At 40.4% G+C, this 20,990-nt stretch overlaps 1 protein-coding gene across 6 annotated transcripts in view; it reads right to left on the bottom strand.

The window, feature by feature from the left end:
- LOC112399208 (rab5 GDP/GTP exchange factor) overlaps positions 1 to 20,990 on the bottom strand; it is a 104,988-nt gene that overhangs the window by 31,827 nt on the left and 52,171 nt on the right. For 5 of the 6 annotated variants that reach the window (XM_024744232.1, XM_024744230.1, XM_024744233.1 and 2 more), the window contains 4 exons: positions 20,140 to 20,272; positions 18,778 to 18,869; positions 13,431 to 13,687; positions 8,363 to 10,888 (listed from right to left, as the gene is read on the bottom strand). In XM_024744232.1, the coding sequence (XP_024600000.1) occupies positions 10,490 to 10,888; positions 13,431 to 13,687; positions 18,778 to 18,869; positions 20,140 to 20,272 (881 nt within the window). In that variant the 3' untranslated portion in view covers positions 8,363 to 10,489. Of the gene's footprint in view, positions 1 to 8,362; positions 10,889 to 13,430; positions 13,688 to 18,777; positions 18,870 to 20,139; positions 20,273 to 20,990 lie in introns of those variants that run through there. The other variant, XM_024744235.1, reaches the window with a different exon arrangement.

Below are 20,990 nucleotides of genomic sequence, written 5' to 3' on the forward strand. Positions count from 1 at the left end.
GGGCCGACGCGAAGACCAGAAGCCAGTCGGGCTCGCGCCGCCGCGACACGGGTTGGTGTCCGGGTCCGGCAGTCGTAGTTTCCGGGTAGAAAAAAAACACCACCGCCAACGCCACCTTAACCCCCGACACCTGGCGTCCGACGGCGGCGCGGCCGGGACAAGACTCCTCAGTCGCGGGTGGCGGAGACCACGCCTCCTGGCTGGGTCACGTGAGGGGGCTTGCGCGTGAGTACGTGGGCTGCGTGCGTGCGGGCGTTGAGAGCGGGACGTCGTTTTGTGTGTCTTTGTGAGTGGGGTGTCGTGAGAGTGTGCGTGCGTTGTGCACGTTTGTGGATCTGTGTGTGTCAGTGTGCATCATGTACAAGGCCGTGGTTGGTGCACATACCTGGATCTGTGAATCTGTGCGCGAGTTTAGTGTCTGGTGTGAGTGCAAGATGTGTGCGTGTGTGTCTGTGTGTTTCTCTGCTCCTGTATTAATCACTGCTGATGAAAGTATCGCTTGGTACAATCAAAATTATGAAATAATTTTGTAAAATGATTTAAAATAATTTTGTAAAATAAATTTGGCATTATCCGGTAAGCTTGAAGATACACATCATCTCTGGAGAATATGTGTGACCCTGGAGAAACACTTGCGTATATGTACAAGTAAACCAAATAGTGTTTATAGCGTCACTATTTGTACACACGAAGAACTGAGGGAAAAAAAAAACCGTCCATACAGTCAAATGTAAACCTAGACTTAGGTATATTCATAAATAATCAAATACAAAAGAGCTGTGAAAATAATTGAGAACAGCTGACACAACAAGGGGGCTCAACCTCAGGGAGCAAATCACAAACTGATTCATTGCAGCATAATTCCATTATATAAAATTCCAAAACATGCTAATCTCATGGACATATTGTTTAGAGATGCATACATAATTGGTAGAACTCTGACAAGCACCATGAGAAAAGATGCACAAACTTCATGTTAAGTGTTAAAATGATGGAATTGGGGAGGGGCACACAGGGCACTTCAAAGGTAATGGAAATGTTCCCTATCTTAAAAAGGCTCATGGGTACACAGCTATTTAATGAATTTAAGTTACTGTTTATATTTTATGTGTAACTTAAAATTTTAATTTTGTATCTACTAGATAGCTAAGAAAAACAAAAAACGGGGAGGAGGGATAAATTGGGAGATTGGGATCGACATATACACACTACTATATATAAAACAGGGGCTTCCCTGGTGGCGCAGTGGTTGAGAGTCCACCTGCCGATGCAGGTGACACGGGTTCGTGCCCTGGTCCGGGAGGATCCCACATGCCGCGGAGCGGCTAAGCCCATGAGCCATGGCCGCTGAGCCTGCGCGTCCAGAGCCTGTGCTCCACAATGGGAGAGGCCACAGCAGTGGGAGGCCTGCGTACCGAAAAAAAAAAAAATATATATATATATAAGCTGTGTTCTAATAAAACTTTATTTACAAAAGCAGGTGGTGGGCCAGATTTGGCTGCCGGCCATATTTTCTGACCCCTGCTTTAGGCTGTGAGAAACTCAAGGCTCCATCCCATGGTCGACTGGAAATTTATGGTTGAAAGTGACAAATTGTCTTAAAACATGAATCAAATATTACAGCTTGAAATGCTGTAATCCTAACTGCCTAATAACTAAGAAACTCTCAGCCATGTCCCACTTAAAAAATTCTCTCATCTTCAACTTTTCTCTAATAAAAACTCTTCAAATCTCATTATCTTCCTGAAGCCCAAGGTCTAAAGCACCAATGCCTACCATCCTCTCCCTTCTCAGTTCTCTGGGGAGAGTTGGTATAAAACGGTGCTTTGAAGTGGGAACTCTGTGCGGGTGTAAAACGGGGTGGCTGCTATGAAAAACTGTATGGTGGTTCCAAAGAATTAAAAAGAGACCCACCATGTAATCCAGCACTTCTGGGTATACATATTAAAAAAACAGAATCAGGATATTGAAGAGATATCTGCACTGCCGTGTTCACTGCAGCACTATTCACAATCGCTGAGACGTGGAAACAACCTAAATGTCCACCGACAAATGAATGAACAAAGAAAATGTGTATACAAACGATGGAATGCTACTCAGCCTTAAAAAAATAAGGAAATTCTGTGCAAGCTATTATATATAAAACAGATAAACTACAAGGTCCTACTATATAGCCCGAGGAACTATATTCAATATCCTGTGATAAACCACAATGGAAAAGAATATGAAAAAGAATGTATATATATATGTATGACTGAATCGCTTTGCTGTACAGTAGAAATTAACACAACACTGTAAATCAACTATACTTCAATAAAATAAATTAAAAAAAATTTTTTTTAAAAAGGGAAGTTCTGCAATATGGGACATGGATGGACTTTAAGGACATTATGCTAAATGAAATAAGCCAGACACAAAAAGACATGTACTGCCTGATTCTACCTCCAGGTGGTACCTAAAAGAGCCAAATTCATAAAATCGAAGATGGGAAACGGAGGTTACCAGGGGCTGGGGAAATGGGAGATAGGGAGTTATTCATCAATAGGCGTAAAGTTTCAGTTAAGCAAGATGAAGAATAATTTCCAGAGATCTGCTGTGCAACACCACCTAGAGTCAACAATCACATACAAAATTTAACAAAAAATTGTTCGGAGGATAAATCTCACGTTGAAAGGATAGATATCACGTTAAGTGTTGTTACCACAATAAAAAAAAAAAAAAAAAACTAAACTAAAAAGAGTGGGGCTTTGGAGCTAGAGGCCTGGATTTGAATCCTGGCTTCCCACTTCAGCTCTGTGATCTCGGGCAAGACACATCTCTGTGCATCAGCTTCCTTTTCGTGTCTCAGGGTAATAGTAATACTTCCCCGCAGGGTACCTGAGAAGATTAAATGTATTGTTCTAGGTGAAGCACTTAGAACAGTGCCTAGCACCGTATTAAGCACTGATTAAGGCTACCTATTATTATTCCCGCTAGACTAGGTTTATTAGACACATTCAAGAAGTAATACATTTTACAGGCTTGCTTAAGGGTACCTTGTACGTAACAGCTGAATACATGTGAGGTGCTACACTTACTCCACTGGGCAGTTAAATCCACATTTAAAAGTGCTTTGTCACTTTTGGTGTATCTTACACTCATTTAAGTCTTGAGCTATTTGACTTTTCATATTTTTACAGCTTCCTATTTCTACTGGGTTGTAAATAGGCTGAAGGCAAAGTCCAGGACATGTGCCTTTTTACAGTCCCACCAGCACTGTTCTATATATGTAGCCTGGACTCCACCTATATTTAGGGCAGAGAATTAATATGGTTTAAAGGAAGACCCTTCCACAGACTACCTCGTCCAGCCCCCTACTGACTGGTTCACTTAAACACACAGAAAGGGCTCAATTCAGAATGAGTCACTCTTATTTACAAAGTACTAAGCGAAAGTTTCCACTTGAAATAGTGACCGTGTGCATCACCCCCTCACTTTCCAAATCAGGAGAAAATGACCAGACTCCTCCTGCATCCCGCCTGTCCACCACCCAGAGCAGATGCCACCAGAATTTCAGGTTATTTCTGACGACAGACTCTTCTTAGTGCTTAGAGGAGATTCCTCTATATTTAAGAATGCTTACCAGTCTTCTGGCTGCCACTCCAAATCCAAGAAACTAGATTTCTTTCAGCTTCATTGACTTTTTATTAAGGGAACAAGCAATTTTCTTCTGGCAGGGAAACCATGCAGCAGGTGCGTACTTCTGTAGAGGAAATTTAAACCAGATACCTATCCCTGCAGACAACTCATTATTCTTTTAAAGAGGGGCAGGCCTCAGAACCTTCCAAGAGGGTGATTCCACCCCTAGAGGTGGCATTCTGTATTGGCAACCACCAAGAGGTTGCCTGGGAAACCCTGTTCAGAGACAGCTGTGTCACTTTTAAAACAAACTTCTCCCTTTAAGAGCTAATGTGTATTATTACAATTCTGTGTCATGCAGTGGTTTCGAGCTTTTGTTTTTATACTATGAGAATAATTTTTTCCTGTTTTCTGATGACTAAACAACCATGGTATTGTATAAAGTTAGGAAAACTTAGAAAACATTAAAAAGGAAAATTAAAACCATCTGTAATCCCCTAATCCAATGGTAACTACTGATGAGATTTTACTGTATTTCTTTTTTTTCTCTAGCATTGCTTGGGATTTTAAAACAAATTTGGAACTATGCTTAATATTATGCAAGGATAGCTATCTTCATACTTATTCTTTAATTAAAACATCCCCCTCTACACACTTTAAACACTGAATATTTTAACTTCTGTACTTAGTATTTTTATATAAATTTTTGTTTTTTAATTATTTTCTTAGCATAGCTTTATAGAAATAGGATTATTGTGCCAGAAAAGTAAAACGATTTTTAAGGCTCTTGACACGCAGCCCTGATCTGCTCTTGGCAAATGTTATAATTTGTGCTTTCATCAATGGACATTCATAGTCATAAAATGCTATATTTGCTGTAAGATGTTCACCTTTGCCGATTTGACAAGAAAAACATTAATTCTGTCATTGAATTATTTTCTTTGATTATTAATGAGGTTGAATATTTTTCATCTGTTGTCCATTTTTAAGTCTAAATGGTGAATTGTTCATGTCCTTTGTTGTATTTTTAAATGTTTGAATTTTCTTACATTTTCTTGTTTGAAAAAGTACTTAATTTTTTTTCATATTTGTATTGTTAATTTGTCTTTCTTTTTCTCCCCCAGCTTCATGGTGATATAATTGACATATCACATTGTGTAAGTTTAAGGTGTACAACGTGATGATTTGATACAATATGAATATTGTGAAATGATTTGATACAATATGAATATTGTGAAATATGTGGTATTTTATGTCTGGCTTCTTTCCCTCACCATAATGTTTCCAAAGTTTATCAATGCTGTAGAATGTATTAGTATTTCATTCTTTTTTTATGGCCAAATAGTATTCCATTGAATGGATATACCATTTTTGTTTATCCATTCATCACCTGATGGGCATTTAGCATTTTTCTACATGATTTTAGATTTTAAAAATTAAACTTTTTATTTTGAGATCATCACTGATTCACATGTAGGAGTAAGAAATAATAGATCCCTCTAATGGTAATGTCTTGCAATAACTATGGTACAATACCACAACCAGGAAATTTACACTGCAACAATACACTGTTTTTTTACAGATTTCACCAGTTTTGCCTAATATCGTGGTTTAGCTCTAGGCAATTTTATCACGTGTACATTTGTGTAATCACCCCTGCAGACAAGACACAGATCGATTCCACACCAAAGAATCCATTGTGCTGCTCTCTTATCACATTCAGCTCCCTTCTCACCCTATTCTGAATCCCTGTAAACCACTAATCTGTTCCCCATCTCTATAACTGTCATTTTAAATTATATATTTTAAAAATTATATGTATAAATTGACTCATACAATATGTAACCCCCTGAGATTGTTTTTTTTCCACTCAGTATATATCCTTTGAGATCCATCCAAGGAGTTTTATCGGTAGTTCATTCTTTTTATTACTGAATAGTGTTCCATTGTATGAAAGTACCACACTTTGTTTAATCATTCATCTGTTGAAGGATATTTGGATTGTTTCCAGTTTGGAGTTAACATGAATAAAGGCGCGATGAGCATTTGTGTATATGCCTTTGTGTGAATGTAAGTTTTCACTTCTCTGGGATAAAAGTCCAACAATGCAGCTGGTGGGTTGTATGATAATTACATGTTTGGTTTATAAGAAGTTAACTATTTTCCAGAGTAGTTTTACCATATTAGATTTCCATCAGGATTGTATGAGTGATTCACTTTCTCCACATCATTGTCAGCATCTCCTTCTAGGCACCATGGTTTCTGATGAGAAATCCAATGTCATGCAAGTCATTGCTCCGTTATAGGTAATGTGTCCTTGCTAACTACTTTTAAGATTTGTTTGCCTTTAATTTGGAGAAGTTTGTGATGTGTCTTTGCATGGATTTCTTTGGGTTATCTTGTTTGCAGTTCACTCAGCTTCTTGAATCTATAGGTTTATGCCTTTGGCCAAATTTGGTAAACTTTCAGACACTATTTATTTTAATATTTTTTTAGCCATAGACTTCTTCTTCTCTCCTTCTGGGACTCCGATGACAAGAATGTTAGATCTCTCATTATTGTCCCGGAGGCCCCCGAGGCTATCACTTTTTAATTTCAGTCTATTTTGTGTTTAGCAGATTGGGTAATTTCTATTGATCTATCTTCAGTTCACAAATTCATTTCACTGTCATCTCCCTTCTGATATGTAGCCTATCCGTGAGGTTTTGGTTTTTTTAAAAATTTCAGTTGTTGTAGTTTTCAGTTCTAACATTTCCATTTGTTCTTTTTTTTTTTTTTAAGATTTTATTTATTTATTTATTTATTTGTGCTGGGTCTTGAGGCAGGCAGGCCCCTTAGTTGCGGCTCCAGGGCTCTTAGTTGTGGCTTGCTGGCTCTTTAGTTGTGGCACGTGGGCTCCTTAGTTGTGGCATGTGAACTCTTAGTTGCGGCATGCATGTGGGATCTAGTTCCCCGACCAGGGATCTAACTCGGGCCCCCTGTATTGGAAGCGCGGAGTCTTATCCACTGCGCCACCAGGGAAGTCCCCTTATTTCTTCCTTGTATCTTTGTTTTGCTGGGACTTTCTCATTTGTTTCTTTCCTTCCCCAGTCCTGGATTCAGGCTTTTCTCCAAGGAGCATGCTGAATCAGGGGTGGCCGAGAGGTTTGTCCTCACCCCCAACCCCCTCCCAAATGGCCAGCTAGCTATCAGCCAGATGCACCTTCATGCCCTGGCCCAAGACACCACAGGCATGCACACCCAGCCCCAACCATTCCTGAGTGCCCAGGCCTTGGCTAGAGTGTCCACAGGGTGGGAGCAGGGAGACCAAGAACCTAGCCTGGGGTTTGAGGAGGGGGAGACAGGACTGTGCATGAGTTGGACTCCAAGCCCCCATTAGGCTCCACTGTCCCATCAGGCTTCACTTGAAAGCACAAATTCAAAGATAAAATTTAGAATTCCAAAATGGCAAAGATAGAGCATTAAAGTCCAAGTGCAGGGAACTTCTGGGCACAAGCCCTGTGTATGTTTATTCTTTTGTTTCTCACTCAATTTTGTAATTTTGTTTCATATAAATGCTAAAAGCTCTTGTTACTTATAGGTGATTTATATTTGTTTCTATTGTGAATAAAATTTTCCCATTATAATTTGCTAACTGGCTAGTAATGAGAATATAGAAAAGTCATTTTTTAGTTACTTTTGATGGCTATTTTAGTATTTCTTATCTCACCACTTTAGTAAAATTTAGTAAAGTTTCAGTATCAGTTCTTAGGTTTTCTACATATAAGTCATGTGAAGTAAGTCAGAAAGGGAAAGACAGATACCGTATGCTAACACATATATATGGAATTTAAGAAAAACAAATGTCATGAAGAACCTAGGGGTAAGACAGGAATAAAGACACAGACCTACTAGAGAATGGACTTGAGGATACGGGGAGAGGGAAGGGTAAGCTGGGATAAAGTGAGAGAGTGGCATGGACATATACGCACTACCAAACGTAAGGTAGATAGCTAGTGGGAAGCAGCCGCATAGCACGAGGAGATCAGCTCGGTGCTTTGTGACCACCTGGAGGGGTGGGATAGGGAGGCTGGGAGGGAGGGAGACGCAAGAGGGAAGAGATATGGGAACATATGTATATGTATAACTGATTCACTTTGTTATAAAGCAGAAACTAACATACCATTGTAAAGCAATTATACTCCAATAAAGATGTAAAAAAAAAAAAGTCATGTACAAGTAACAGCGATCACTTGAGCACTTAGCATTGCTAGGTACTGTTCTAAGTCATTTAATCCTCACAACCCTTTGAAGCAGGTACCATTATTACCCCCATTTCACAGATGAGGAATGTGAAACATGAGAGGCTTGCCCACGGCCAAAGAGCTAATAAGTAAGTGGCAGAGTCTAAATTCAAAACCAAATCCAAGCCTTTTAGCTGGAGTCCATGTCCTCAAACACCATGCTACAATAACTGTATATTGATTAGATTAACCCCCTTTATTTCTGTCTGAAGACTGAGTGCCTTTCTCTGACTGCATCAGAAAAAGGCTAATTGTAGTGACAGCAAATATCCTTCTCTTGTTCTTAATTTTAAATAATTTAATGTCTGTTTCATTTTTAAGTATGATAATGATGGCTGTGGCTTAAAAGGGAAACCTTTATAACATGAGAATACTAATAATGTATATTTTCCTAACCAAGAAGAACCAAGAATTAACCTATTTGGAAGAGGAATGGATCAGGAAACTTTATTGATAAGGACTTCTGTTCCAAAAGTTTATTCTAATCACATTTATAGTACATAAAATATCAATACTTTCTTGTTGAGAAAACAAACTCTGGCCATAGTACTGATGCTGACTTAAGAGAAATAAGAGTCCAAATATGAAGAACTCAACCAATATGAGATATATACAAAAAAACAGTTCAACGATTTACTTTAAACATAGGTAAGAAGTCAAGAGAAGACAGCTTTTTGGGGAGGCTGATATGCATTTTATTTAACAAACATAATGTACAACGACTAAAAGAACGGTATATTCCCAGGAGAATTAAGAGTGTGTATACCTGGATTAGCACCTAGAAAGTACATAGAAAAGAAAAAAGAGGAAAGCTTTCTACGAAGACCATCTGGGCCCAGGTTTCTATGAGCAGATTCTCCCTGTATTTGATGGTAACTCATTACATTCCAAGTCAGCTTGGCTATCAGCTGACTCAGTTAACCGCTCCATGTCTTCAGTGCTTTAGGACAATAGATGTGTCAACGTGATGGATTTTATATGTTAATTTAAGTAAAGGGTAAAAAGTTTTATACCCACCCCAGTTTTATTCCAAAACTACTGCACTACAGATTTGTGGTACACCATTAGAAACATACTGGAAAAGCAAAGGAAGCTTTCTTAACTGCTTGTGTGATGTGATCTTGTTCAAAAATGGTGCCCTGGGAATTACAGTTTCACAGGTACACTGAGAATCTGTAGAAATCACTGAATGCAAGGAGGATCATAATGGTGTATTTAGGTTATGAAAGGTTCCATTAGGATTAGAAAAGGTTCCACGCTGCTAGGGGCTGTAAAGCCTCACTGAATAAGCTATCAGTTCACGTTATACTGTGCATTTCTTTGGTTACATCATATTACCCACCAGGAGGAAAACTCCTTTGCTTACAAAGTAGATCAGTAGTTCCTAACTGGGGGCAATTCGGTCCCCCAGGAGACATTTGGCAATGTCTGGAGATGATTTTTCACAACTGGGGGTGGGGGTTGCTACTAGCATCTAGTGGGTGTAGAGGCCGGGGACACCGCTAAACACCCTACAATGCATGGGGCGGCACTCAATCAAAAAAGTCCTCAGGCTCCAAATAGTACTGAGGTTGAGAAATCCTGAAAGAGGCTTATATGATGTGTGTCTGGGTTGTCCATAAAATCAAAATTACACCATGGAGGCAGAAAGGCCTCCCTGCACTTTAAAGCTCAGAGGGATTCCCCGTCAGCTCTCATCTGCAGAGACCTATTCAGTCCTGTCTTCTGACCCAGACCCAGGGCCACCTCCCTTACCAAGAGCTCAGTAAATATTTGCTGAATGAAAGGAGGAAAGAGGTGCCGAAAGCATGGTTCAGCCTTCAAGTGACAAGTTACTTCAGTAACTTTACATGACCTAAAAAGTATCCTCGACCTCAACAGTGTCACATTCTCTGACTGTACAAGACCTCGAAGTTAGGGCTAACACATTGTAACGATGGAGTTAACATTTTAGGGGAGTATGTCTAAATACTTCTAGATTCATTTTAGTGGGGCAAACCAAATAAAATGGTGTTAAAGGCAAACATTCAATATACTTCATTTTAAACTAAAAAAAAAAAAAATTTACACATGAAATGCCATGCACAGCAGACACCATTCCTTTTTTTTTACATATTTACAATTTTACATATTTACTTAGCAATATATCTTCTATCTTTACAATTATAAAATTATTTTAAACTGTAGAACAGTGGTACCGTTGTATTTTCTTAAACATACATTTTTGTAGCATTCATTTGTTTTATCCTTTAAAAGGCAATTATTTAACTAAATCCAAAACACACTGAATGCCACAGAGAAAAGCACGTAGGAAAATCATGGAGAAAAAACAGATTTGCAGACAAAACTTTCAAACAAGTCTTAAATGAATCTATTCAGTGACTCAAATAAATAGTACTTTTTTTACTAAGTCTCCCCAGACAGGAAAAACAAAACAAAATGAACAAAACAATCCCCACAAACTGTACCTTTAAAAATGCTCTGATATTTATAAGCAATTAAGTTATACTCTAGACCCCAATCAGTGGACTGTAGTAAGGGCTGGCTATAATTTAGGCTCAAATAAATACTATCCATGGAAATTTTCATCATCCTGCATAAACTTGAGGTTGCAATGGTGGAGGAAGTTTATCATTTTCAACATTTTCAGAGTCAATAGACGCTAAAGACTGATTTGGGGGCCTAATTTCAAGCGGGTATTTCTCAACAATGTCTTGAACCTCTTTTGCGATTCCATCCGTCCAATCTATTAGGTCTTTCTCAAGCTTCTTGGCTTCATTCATAATCCTTTCCTGCCGTTCATTCAATTGAGACAGGAGATCCAAATTCTTATACATCTGCTTAACACCTAAGCAAGCATCAGGAGACCAGTTCTCAGATTCCTGCTTCCTGGGAGAAGTCTGGCCAGACATGTATCGATCAAAATCTTCCTGACTTAAATTCAAAGATTGAGCGTCTAATTTCTCAATGAAAGCCACGGCACAACACTATAAATATAAAGAAGAGAATGTTATTTATTATAGTTCTATGAGGAAAGCTACAAATATTCAAATAGAATGTTAAAAATCTTTTTATTATGGAGAATTTAAAACAGAATCAAAAGTCGATAAAATAATCTCATGAGCCTCCATGGACTTTCACAGCCACTCATGTTGTTTCCTTTATACTCCCATCTGCAATAATACATTTCTTCCTTAAAAAAAAAAAAAAAATTAAATCTAATTGTCATCTCCATCGAGTCTGTCAGAAATTCCGTCCTCTCCTTGGGTTGTTCGCAGGTCCTAGGGTCTTGTACAGAGTGAAATATTTGAAGAGGCACCTTCAGTATTTGTTCTGCAATGGTTATCACAGAGTTTCCTGTGTGGTTCCTTGAGGTCAGAGGCTCTCTGCTTCCCTGCCATGCTGCAGGGCAGAGGAATCCCTGTTGTGGCCAGGAGCTCCACGGCCAAGGATCTGGGGGCCATGCCCCGTAAGGCCCTTTGCTTCTGAGGCCGTGCCAGCTCCACAAGGCCCACCCAGCACACGGCCAGCCACTGAGCATGTCCTCAGGTACTGGTGTGGCACACAGATCTCTGGTCCTCGAAGAGAGATTTTAACATCAAACGGTTAAAAGAATAAGCTTAGAAATCAGACAGCCTGAGTGAATCGCCACCTCTGTCACTTTGACAGCCCGGAGCTGTGTGACCCTAGAAAAGTTACCTTAGCTCTCTGTGGTTTCCGCATCTGTAAAATGGGGGAAATACCACCCAGATGTATTGTGAGAATTAAACAACATAACACATGTAACATGCTTAGCTCACAGGTCTGTAGTAAGCAATGAATAAATGGTAGCAATTATTAGTACAACAAATGCAAATGTTGAGTGACATAGACATGGTAGTTATACTTTCTTAATTAAATTTTTCTACAAGGAGCACATACCATTTTCACACTTTTTTAAAAAAAGCTATTTTCATAAGAAAAACATGCACTATAAACAGGAGAAAATAGGCAGCTCTCAGAATTTCTTCTGAGAAACTCATTCATGGGATCTTACCTTATTATTCATAAAAAAGCGAATCACCTCCTTAAAGAATATTTAGCAAATCTATTTCAACAGACTCATCTGATGATAATGTGCCCGTCTGACCCTTCCCCATGGGCTCACACTATGTGTGTGGAATCGCTGCAGCCCGTTATCTGGAAAGAGGAGGCATCTAAGACGATTCTAACATTCCTGGCTTAGGGGAATAGATGTGCGGTAATGCCACTAATGGAGATAGTGTATATTGGAAAAGAAAGAAACATTCGATGGGAAAGCAGTTTCAGTTTTGAACAAATTAAATCTGAGGCGCGATAAACAGCTGGGAGTGGAGCTCAGTGTGAGGTCAAAACAGGTGACCTGCAGGTCCTCACTGTACAAGTGACCGGCAGAATTACGACCAAAGGAGACAGTCTAGGGAGAGAGATGCACAGAGGACAGAACCCCAGGGAATAACTCATTCTAGGGCAAGTGGAGGACACGAGGCCTAAGAAGAACCCAGGAAGATGGAGTGGAATTATGGAAGCCAAGGCGCATGAGAAGTTCCAGAAGGAAGGAGTCATGAGGAGTGTTAAAGAAGTGAAGTGAAACTGACAGTTCCCATGAGATTTGGCAACTGGCAGGTTTTTTACTTTTGCCACAGCAGTTCCATTGGGGCAGTGGGAGTAGAAGCCAGACTCTGAGTCAGGCAAGAAGAGGATGAAGAAAGAAGATGCAAACACCGTTAAGGCTGTAGGTCAAGGGGCTGGGAGGCTGCAGAGTGCAGGTGATTCAAGTACCCATCTTTTTTAGACAATTCACCAGAAATGCTTCCTTATGTAACCTGGCCTCCCCTGCTTACCTATCACCCTGTACAACTTCCAGCACAGGAAACAGAGAACACAGGGTGTCTCGAGGCTCAAATTCACTGGCTTGACAATAAATCTAGTCTAAAGCAAACAAGCAGTAGTCCAGCAGTCAGTAAAAGGAAGTATTCTGCCTTATAACTGAGATGTGCATACTTTACTACCGTTCTGCCTAGAGTTAATTAGCACTGTAGAAAAACAATAGCTGAAAATCATTTCACATCCTCTAACCTGATGCTTTCTTAAAATATCTCAGTATTCAGTTTTAAGACGTAACTTGTAAAAATAAAACAAAAAATAAATATTAAGTCTTTTAATAAAGGAATCAGTCCAAGATCTAACTTACTCATGGTTGAAACAACCAACTAAGTGAAAGGCTCTTATACCCAGGAGCCCAGAGGCAAATGCCCAGCAGCAGCAGAGACTCCTCAATGTGGCCGTCATGTGTCCTGTAGGGGAACCACAATGGCTAAGCCCCAGGAGGTGGCATGTGTGCATGGCCTGGTCACATGTGCTCTGTGACAGCAAGCAAGCATCCTCAGCTATGCTGACCCCTCAACTCAGGAGCACTAATGTGTCACAGGCCTGTGAGTGACCTGTCACATCCTTAAAATAAATACCTTCTTGCTTCTTCTCTGCAACACCAAGAAATCAAATACTCACCAGGTTGGTGAAATAGTAGCCATCCTCTCCAGTCATCAATCGGCTTGGGTTGCAGAAGCGGGTGATATACTGGATATTGGACTGAAGGCGTGGGGGGTTGCCCTTCAGAACAATGTAGATGAGAGTCGGTAAGAAGTCATCAGCTGAAGCTGGCTCGTTCTTGGTGACCTTGATGGCATTGAAGATGTGCTTGCTGCACTTGGTGATGCAGGCCAACTTATCCCGGGGCACACGCTTAGAATCCATTTCAATGATATCTGTAAAGGAGAAAAGATGCTGCTTCCAGTGAGGAAGTCATTACATCAAAGAGGCATTGGGATAATCATATTTTATCTACTAAGTTACAGAGGTACCCTCGCTAACCCCTTCTCCACCAGTTAACTTAGTGTATGAAAAACTTAGACTGTAACAACAGTAGATACTAGCTCACGCTTAGGGAACACATGACGATGAGCCAGGCCCTACTCACTGTGCTCTACAAGCATACTTAGACTGTAACAACAGTAGATACTAGCTCACGCTTAGGGAACACATGACGATGAGCCAGGCCCTACTCACTGTGCTCTACAAGCATACTTAGACTGTAACAACAGTAGATACTAGCTCACGCTTAGGGAACACATGACGATGAGCCAGGCCCTACTCACTGTGCTCTACAAGCATACTTAGACTGTAACAACAGTAGATACTAGCTCACGCTTAGGGAACACATGACGATGAGCCAGGCCCTACTCACTGTGCTCTACAAGCATACTTAGACTGTAACAACAGTAGATACTAGCTCACGCTTAGGGAACACATGACGATGAGCCAGGCCCTACTCACTGTGCTCTACAAGCATACTTCTCTCCATCCCCAGATTATGCGTGTGCACTATTATTATTAAGGGAACTGAGGTTCCGAAAGGTTCAGTGATTCGCCCCCGATCATAGAATAAAAAGGGGCATAGGGGGGATATGAAGTCAAGTCTATCTGACTCTAAAGCCCATTCTTTTAATCATGATGGTACAAGTGTTTATGAGCTCCACAGAGAAATAAGCAGAGTCTCTTTACTGTTTTTTTTCCTCTTAATACATTGTAAAACTCAGTTTAGAAGGCCTCATTTGCATTATGCTTTTTAGAAATGTGGCTACTATATTGATACAAGGCATCTCTGTACTGGATATCAAAGTGCAAGCGGCTGAAATCCATCACATGGAGGTCCATGGTGGCCAGTCCTTGTGGCATGTAAATCTCCAGTAGCAACAAATATCTACAACACCTTTATGACACTTATAACCTGCTGGTTAGCAGAGAGGATGAGCATGGGTATACACTTAACCTCATAAACAATATTTTATTTCTCTCAGAAATATTTCACTGCCCTTAACTACCACTAAGTCCATCTGGTGGGCTCTTATAAGCTCATTCTTTGTCACAAAGACTAGGGGGCAATGAGGAATAATCAAGTACAAACTCAGCACTGTCAGAACAACACAAGAGGAGGGCAGGTGTGTGCCTTTGAAGATGGACACATCGGTTGCAGTCTAGAACATCATGAAAGAAAAGAGCTGAGGCAGCTTAATTTGACACCAATTTCTTGCCATTAGCAGGAATATAAGTTCCAGATTTACATGGGATGGTGGTACATGCCAAAGAGTTCTTTCTGCTCTTAGCTCTCATCCCTGAGGTCAGCTACCTGGGGAAACCCTCACAGGACCACCAGCCATGGAAGACTAATGTGTGTGGAACAGGAACGCTGGACAGTGCAGAGGCCTGATTGTAACTTATTAATATTCCCATTCCCCCACTTACCTGTCTATTGTATGAATGATATAATTTTTGTTTTATTGTTTAGTTCCTTTAATCTTTTAATTCTGGGTTGTAATTATTGTTACTATGTCTCAGTCTATTTCTTTTTCCTTTTCTATTTAAAGAGAACTTATTACCAAAAAGATCTGGGGAAATGTATATATTTTATACCATTTTCATCCAATTTAGCCTTCTGCCTTTTACTGTTGGTTTTCATTCTCTATTTCAAACATTTAACCATTTTCTCATCAATCTTTATTCTTTAAGTTTTAAAATGAATGAAATGTGAATTACAGGCATACATCATGTTATTGCGCTTCACAGATATTGTGCTTTTTAAAGATTGAAGGTTTGTGGCAACCTGCGTCAAGCAAGTCTCTCAGCACCATTTTTCCAACAGCATGTGCTCATTTCATGTCTCTGTGTCACATTTTTGTAATTCTTGCATATTTCAAACATTTTCATTACTATTATATTTGCTATCATGATCTGTGATCTTTGATGTTATCATAGTAACTGCTTTGGCATTTTTAGCAATAAAGTATTTTTTAATTAAGGTATGTATATAGTTTTTTAAGACATAGTGCTATTGCATACTGAATAGACTACAGTATAGTGTAAACATAACTTTTATATGCACTGGGAAACCAAAAAATTCGTGTGACTCACTTTATTGCGATATTTGCTTTATTGCAGTGGTCGGAAACCGTACCCGCAATACCTCCGAGGCCTATCTGTACTTTTTATCTGGATGCGTGTGTAGCTGCCACTGCCAAGGAGCAGGGCCAGTAGTGTAAAAAGGAAGGGAACAGAAGGAAAAGGAAGGAGAATAAAGGGGAAAACCCAAGGGATTTCTCCCACACTCTTCATCTTGTTGTGAACACCACCCTTCCTAAGTATCCTTTAGCCTGAGAGAAGTTTCTTTTTGCTTCTGGATCGCCCACCCCAATGAGCAGCTCCATGATTTGCACTGCGCTAAAGTCTAAACTAGGAGACATGGGAAGAAAAGTAAACAAAACAGGAAACTCACCACTGTATTAGTTGTTCCTCTAGTAATGACCTTCCCTCTTCCCAATCTACCTGCTATTATTTACTTTTCAGAGTCCTCAGATACTGCTTTGCACCTTCTGTTCAGGGCTTTTAATTAGTATGAAAGATAGGGTTGAGTGTGGGTACTCTATCTTAGCAGATGTCCAGGCTTATCTTTAATGGGGTTTTGAAAACAAAGTAGGCTGTACTTCTAGGTCAGTCAACCTGGGCACTACTGACATCTGGACTGGATAGTTCTGTTGTAGTGGACTGTCCTGTGCACTGCAGGGTATTTAGTAGCATCCGGGGGTTCCACTCACTAGAAGACAGAGGTCAACAGAGATGGCAAAGGCCTCAACTCAGTGTATTTATAAACAAAACTGACAGTACTGATTAGTAGCACACAGGACAATTTGGAGAAATTTCACTGATTATCTCCATATTTAAGACCGTTGTTACAGACTGTCCTTTCTAAGGCTGACAAGTTTAGAGTAGGAAGAAAGTGATCATATAAACTTTGGTCCTCAGAGACAGAATGTGTCTGCACTTGGATTGGCAAGAAGAGGGGGCTAAGATGAGAGAGTGAGAAGGCTTTTAAAATTTTGTGGCTGTACTTTTACTATCAAAAGATCTCTTGAAACACCATCTTAGATGCCTCAAAAGTTCCACCTCTCAAATTCTTTTTTAACATCTTTATTGGAGTATAGTTGCTTTACAATGGTGTGTTAGTTTCAGCTGTATAACAAAGTGAATCAGCTATACGTGTACATATATCCCCATATCTCCTTCCTCTTGCGTCTCCCTCCCCCCCATCTCCCTCCCACCCTCCAAGCTTTGTGACCACCTAGAGGGGTCACAAAGCATGGAACTCATCTCCCTGTGCTATGCAGCTGCTTCCCACTAGCTATCTATTTTACGTTTGCTGGTGTATATATGTCCATGCCACTCTCTCACTTCGTCTCAGCTTACCCTTCCCCCTCCCCATGTCCTCAAGTCCATTCTCTACGTCTGCGTCTTTATTCCTGTCCTGCCCCTAGGTTCTTCAGAACCATTTTTTGGGGAAAACTTAAGTACAAGTTTCAGGCTTCATCTTTGATCTCTTACGGATGTTCCCTGAGCAAAAGGTGGGGTTGGAGGTGGGTCTTGACCCAAAGTAGTCATTCATGGGACCCATGAGTAGCCTAGAAGAAAAGCTCTGAACAACAAAGTGGACAGTATTTGGTGAGGCCAATTAAACTCTACAAAGGGAAATACAGAAAATAATTCATTTCTTAATGAGAGCTGAAATGCAAAGACGTACAAAGAGAAGCAGAACCTGAGAAAGTGGAAGAATCATGTTAACCAGGAGATAATTCAGTCCCTAGAGGGGCCTTGAAGCTAAGTTTCTGTGACAGCCTCACCTCCCTTCCAACCCTGAGAGTATCTTAAGCAACCCACCCCCCCACCATTTCTTCCCGTAACTTGAGTCTCTGGTTCTGAAAACCAGTGGAGGCTACTTAATGGCGCGCCTCCAGCATGGCTAACATCAGCTGGCCCACTCTGCTTCCCAGCAGAATTTCATTAACAATCTCTAAAGCATCAAGTCTTTCCAACTCTTCTCCTTAATTAAGAAGTTGGGCAAGTTGGATGTCTTCTCCATTAGGAGGTTTTTTTTTTAAACTTTTGTGTTGCACTTCTGCTGGATTATTCCTATGAATAAGAAACAGAAACCTTATTAGATGCCTGGACCTGTCCAGAATGTCAGAGCCAAATCGATTTAGGGCACTTCATTTACTTCTTGAACAAACCAGAAAAGTAATTCAAAGCACATCTCTGATGAACAACTAATTAGAGGCATCATTTTTTTTTAAACTTTATGATCTTGTCATAGACAAAGATTTCTTAGATTTCTTAAAAAATACACACACACACACACACACACACACACACACACACACACACACATATATATATATTTTTAAATTTAGTTGTGCTGGGTCTTAGTTGCGGCTCACTGGCTCCTTAGTGGCGGCTTGTGGGCTCCTTAGTTGTGGCACGCGAACTCTTAGCTGCAGCATGCATGTGGCATCTAGATCCCCGACCAGGGATCGAACCCGGGAGGGCAGAGTCTTAACCACTGCGCCACCAGTGAAGTCCCTAGAGGCATCATTTTAATATATAATTCTAGCTTGGGCATGACCCTACCTCACCAATTCCACCTCTCAAAATTATTTTGAATATATAAATGCAACTGAGTTTTAAGAAATTTACCCTAGCTGTATTTAGCTTTAGTTCAATGCTCAAGAAATAAGTCATGGAAAATGAAGGGGGAAAGTGGTTTACCTGCCAATCTGCATGCTTCAAATTCATAAAACTAACACTCTTAAATCACTTTTACCACATTCCAACATAGCTTTGGCAGTTTGCATTTTAAAAGTACTTTAGGAACACTGTCTTTTTACTCACTGAAATAAGTATAGATTTATAAAGCCAAATGCTAACTTCAAGGGAAAAGCATCCAAATATAAAAGCTCTCAGTTTCACTGACCTGTAATTGCTTTCACCACCATATCAGACACTTCTGGAATTTCTTCATTAACAGGGACACAAAGCATCTGAGGTGTAACCCAGTGCAGGGCTCTACCGAGAGAGAGAAAGAGAGAGACAGTGAAAAAAAGTTCCAAGGATGGACTGTAGGCAATTACCTTGCCATTTCCTCAGTTAAGGGAATGGAGATGGGGCACCCCTGACTAATCAGGCAATCCTAGGCACACACACATGCTAGGAGCTCAGCTGACGTGCCGAAGTAACTGGAATCCTAAAACAAGGCTTCTCTTCTGCACTTATCACAAGAAAGCAGAAGACAATTTTTACCAGCTGAAATGAGATTATACTATGATTGAAAAGCACTTGATACTTGAATGAGGATCTGAGAAGCCTCTGCTGCTCCCTGGCCTTACTGTTGCCTTTTCGGCTCTGCCCTCGACTTCTGAGGCACACCAGAGCCTGAGTAAGAGGTCAACAAGCATGTGTCACCTCTGCCTGAATCACTGACATTCCTGGTCACATGCTACCTTTGCTCCAGAGATTCTGCTGCTGACCCTCACCACTTGCTTGACTAACACTCTCATCCTGCACCTCAGTCCAAAGCCCACCTAGTTACTTCTGGCTCTGTCTTCCATCTTCCCAAGATCAACTCCTCACTTCCGGTGAGACATCATCAAGTATAAAGCTACCAATTACCAGCCCCGCTGTCTGGGAACCCCATTTGCGATTCCTAGGCCCCTCTCCTCCAGAAGCACCTCATCATGCTCAGGCTTGGCCCTGTTCCCACATGTAGATGGCCTCTTTCCTCAGTGTTTTGCTGCCATTGGAATGCAGAGCACTGGGGCTCACTCTTCTGGCCATGGAAGAGTGGGTGCTTTGCGAAGTGTTAGCAACCCAGTGGTAGTGGAAAGATGCGACTGGAGGAACGGCTGAATCAAATCACGAGCACCCGTGGTAGGAATGAGGAGAAACGACACACACTGCCCTGATATGGATACTCACAGCTTCCTGCCTGACAAGATAGTTAGTGCAGTGAAATGAGAAAACAATGAAATTTCCTCCTGTTCCTTGGAGATTTGGGGGATTTAAACAGTCTCACATATCAAACACGGCTCTTATCTAAAGCTGCCTGGATTCAAATGAATAAGCAAGATGGTGACTTAAGCCTTTTCATCCTGTCAATTTACCACATTCCTTTTCTTTCTGACACCACAAAGGAGTTTATATGCTAAGGATGGCAGGTACCTAAGCTGTTACTTGCTCTGAAGGTTTGAAACTCAAGTGTCCTGTTTTCCTGCAATGCGTTCTTCCAACAGGAGGTAGTAAATAAATAACAACAAGAAAAAGCAGAACAATCAGCTACCTGATCCTTTTTTGAATAGCGAGATCTTTCTTCTCATCATCAGTAGTTTCTGGACAGAACACATATTTATAGAGACGAGTCATGATGTACTTTTCAATCTGATCCATTATCTTCTCAACTCTTTCTGGAGGCACTGAAATATCCAAATGGATATTTGAATGAAGGATGAACATTTAAAATTAAAAGTATGTTTTCACAGTACTTTCAATGTAGCAGAAAACTAATTTACCAGAAATACATTAAATATACTCAGAAACAGAAGTATAAGATGTTACATTAAAAAGTACCCTTTAAAAAATTACCTCAACTTTTGGGGCTGCCTTTCATAGAACCCCTACTTCTAACTTAAACTGTGTGGCAGGACCTAACAGTTGTACACCCTGCCAAGTGGGAAGACCTCAGCATGGGTCATTCCCTATTGCTACATTAGAAAAGCACATGAAATTCCCAAGACTGATGAATGCTGGCAAGACTCACCCTTTCATTTTTCTGAGGTTTCCTATGAAACCTTAGGGGTTGCTCTGAGGTATACATATAGGGCAGATTTCTCAGATATACATGTACGCTAAGTACACGCTAAAATCTACATCAATGCAAGTCAAATTCAAGAAGAATCCCTAAAAACCTAAAGCACGGCCAGCGGTTCTCAATTTCTTTCCTGCCCCAACTCACATGAGGAACACATGGCCGTGAATAATGACTCATCAAGATGGCAATTCCAAGATGGGGGTTTCATTTAGAAGCCTCCCAAGGGGTTTTAATCTGTCCCTATCCCTAATGAAATTATTAAACATTGATCAAGAAATTATCCAATTGCTTAATTATCTTGGAATGATATACATGGTGGTATT

Source organism: Neophocaena asiaeorientalis, unplaced genomic scaffold, assembly GCF_003031525.2.
Source record: "Neophocaena asiaeorientalis asiaeorientalis breed wild unplaced genomic scaffold, Neophocaena_asiaeorientalis_V1.1 scaffold91, whole genome shotgun sequence".
NCBI classification, from domain to species: Eukaryota; Metazoa; Chordata; class Mammalia; order Artiodactyla; family Phocoenidae; genus Neophocaena; species Neophocaena asiaeorientalis.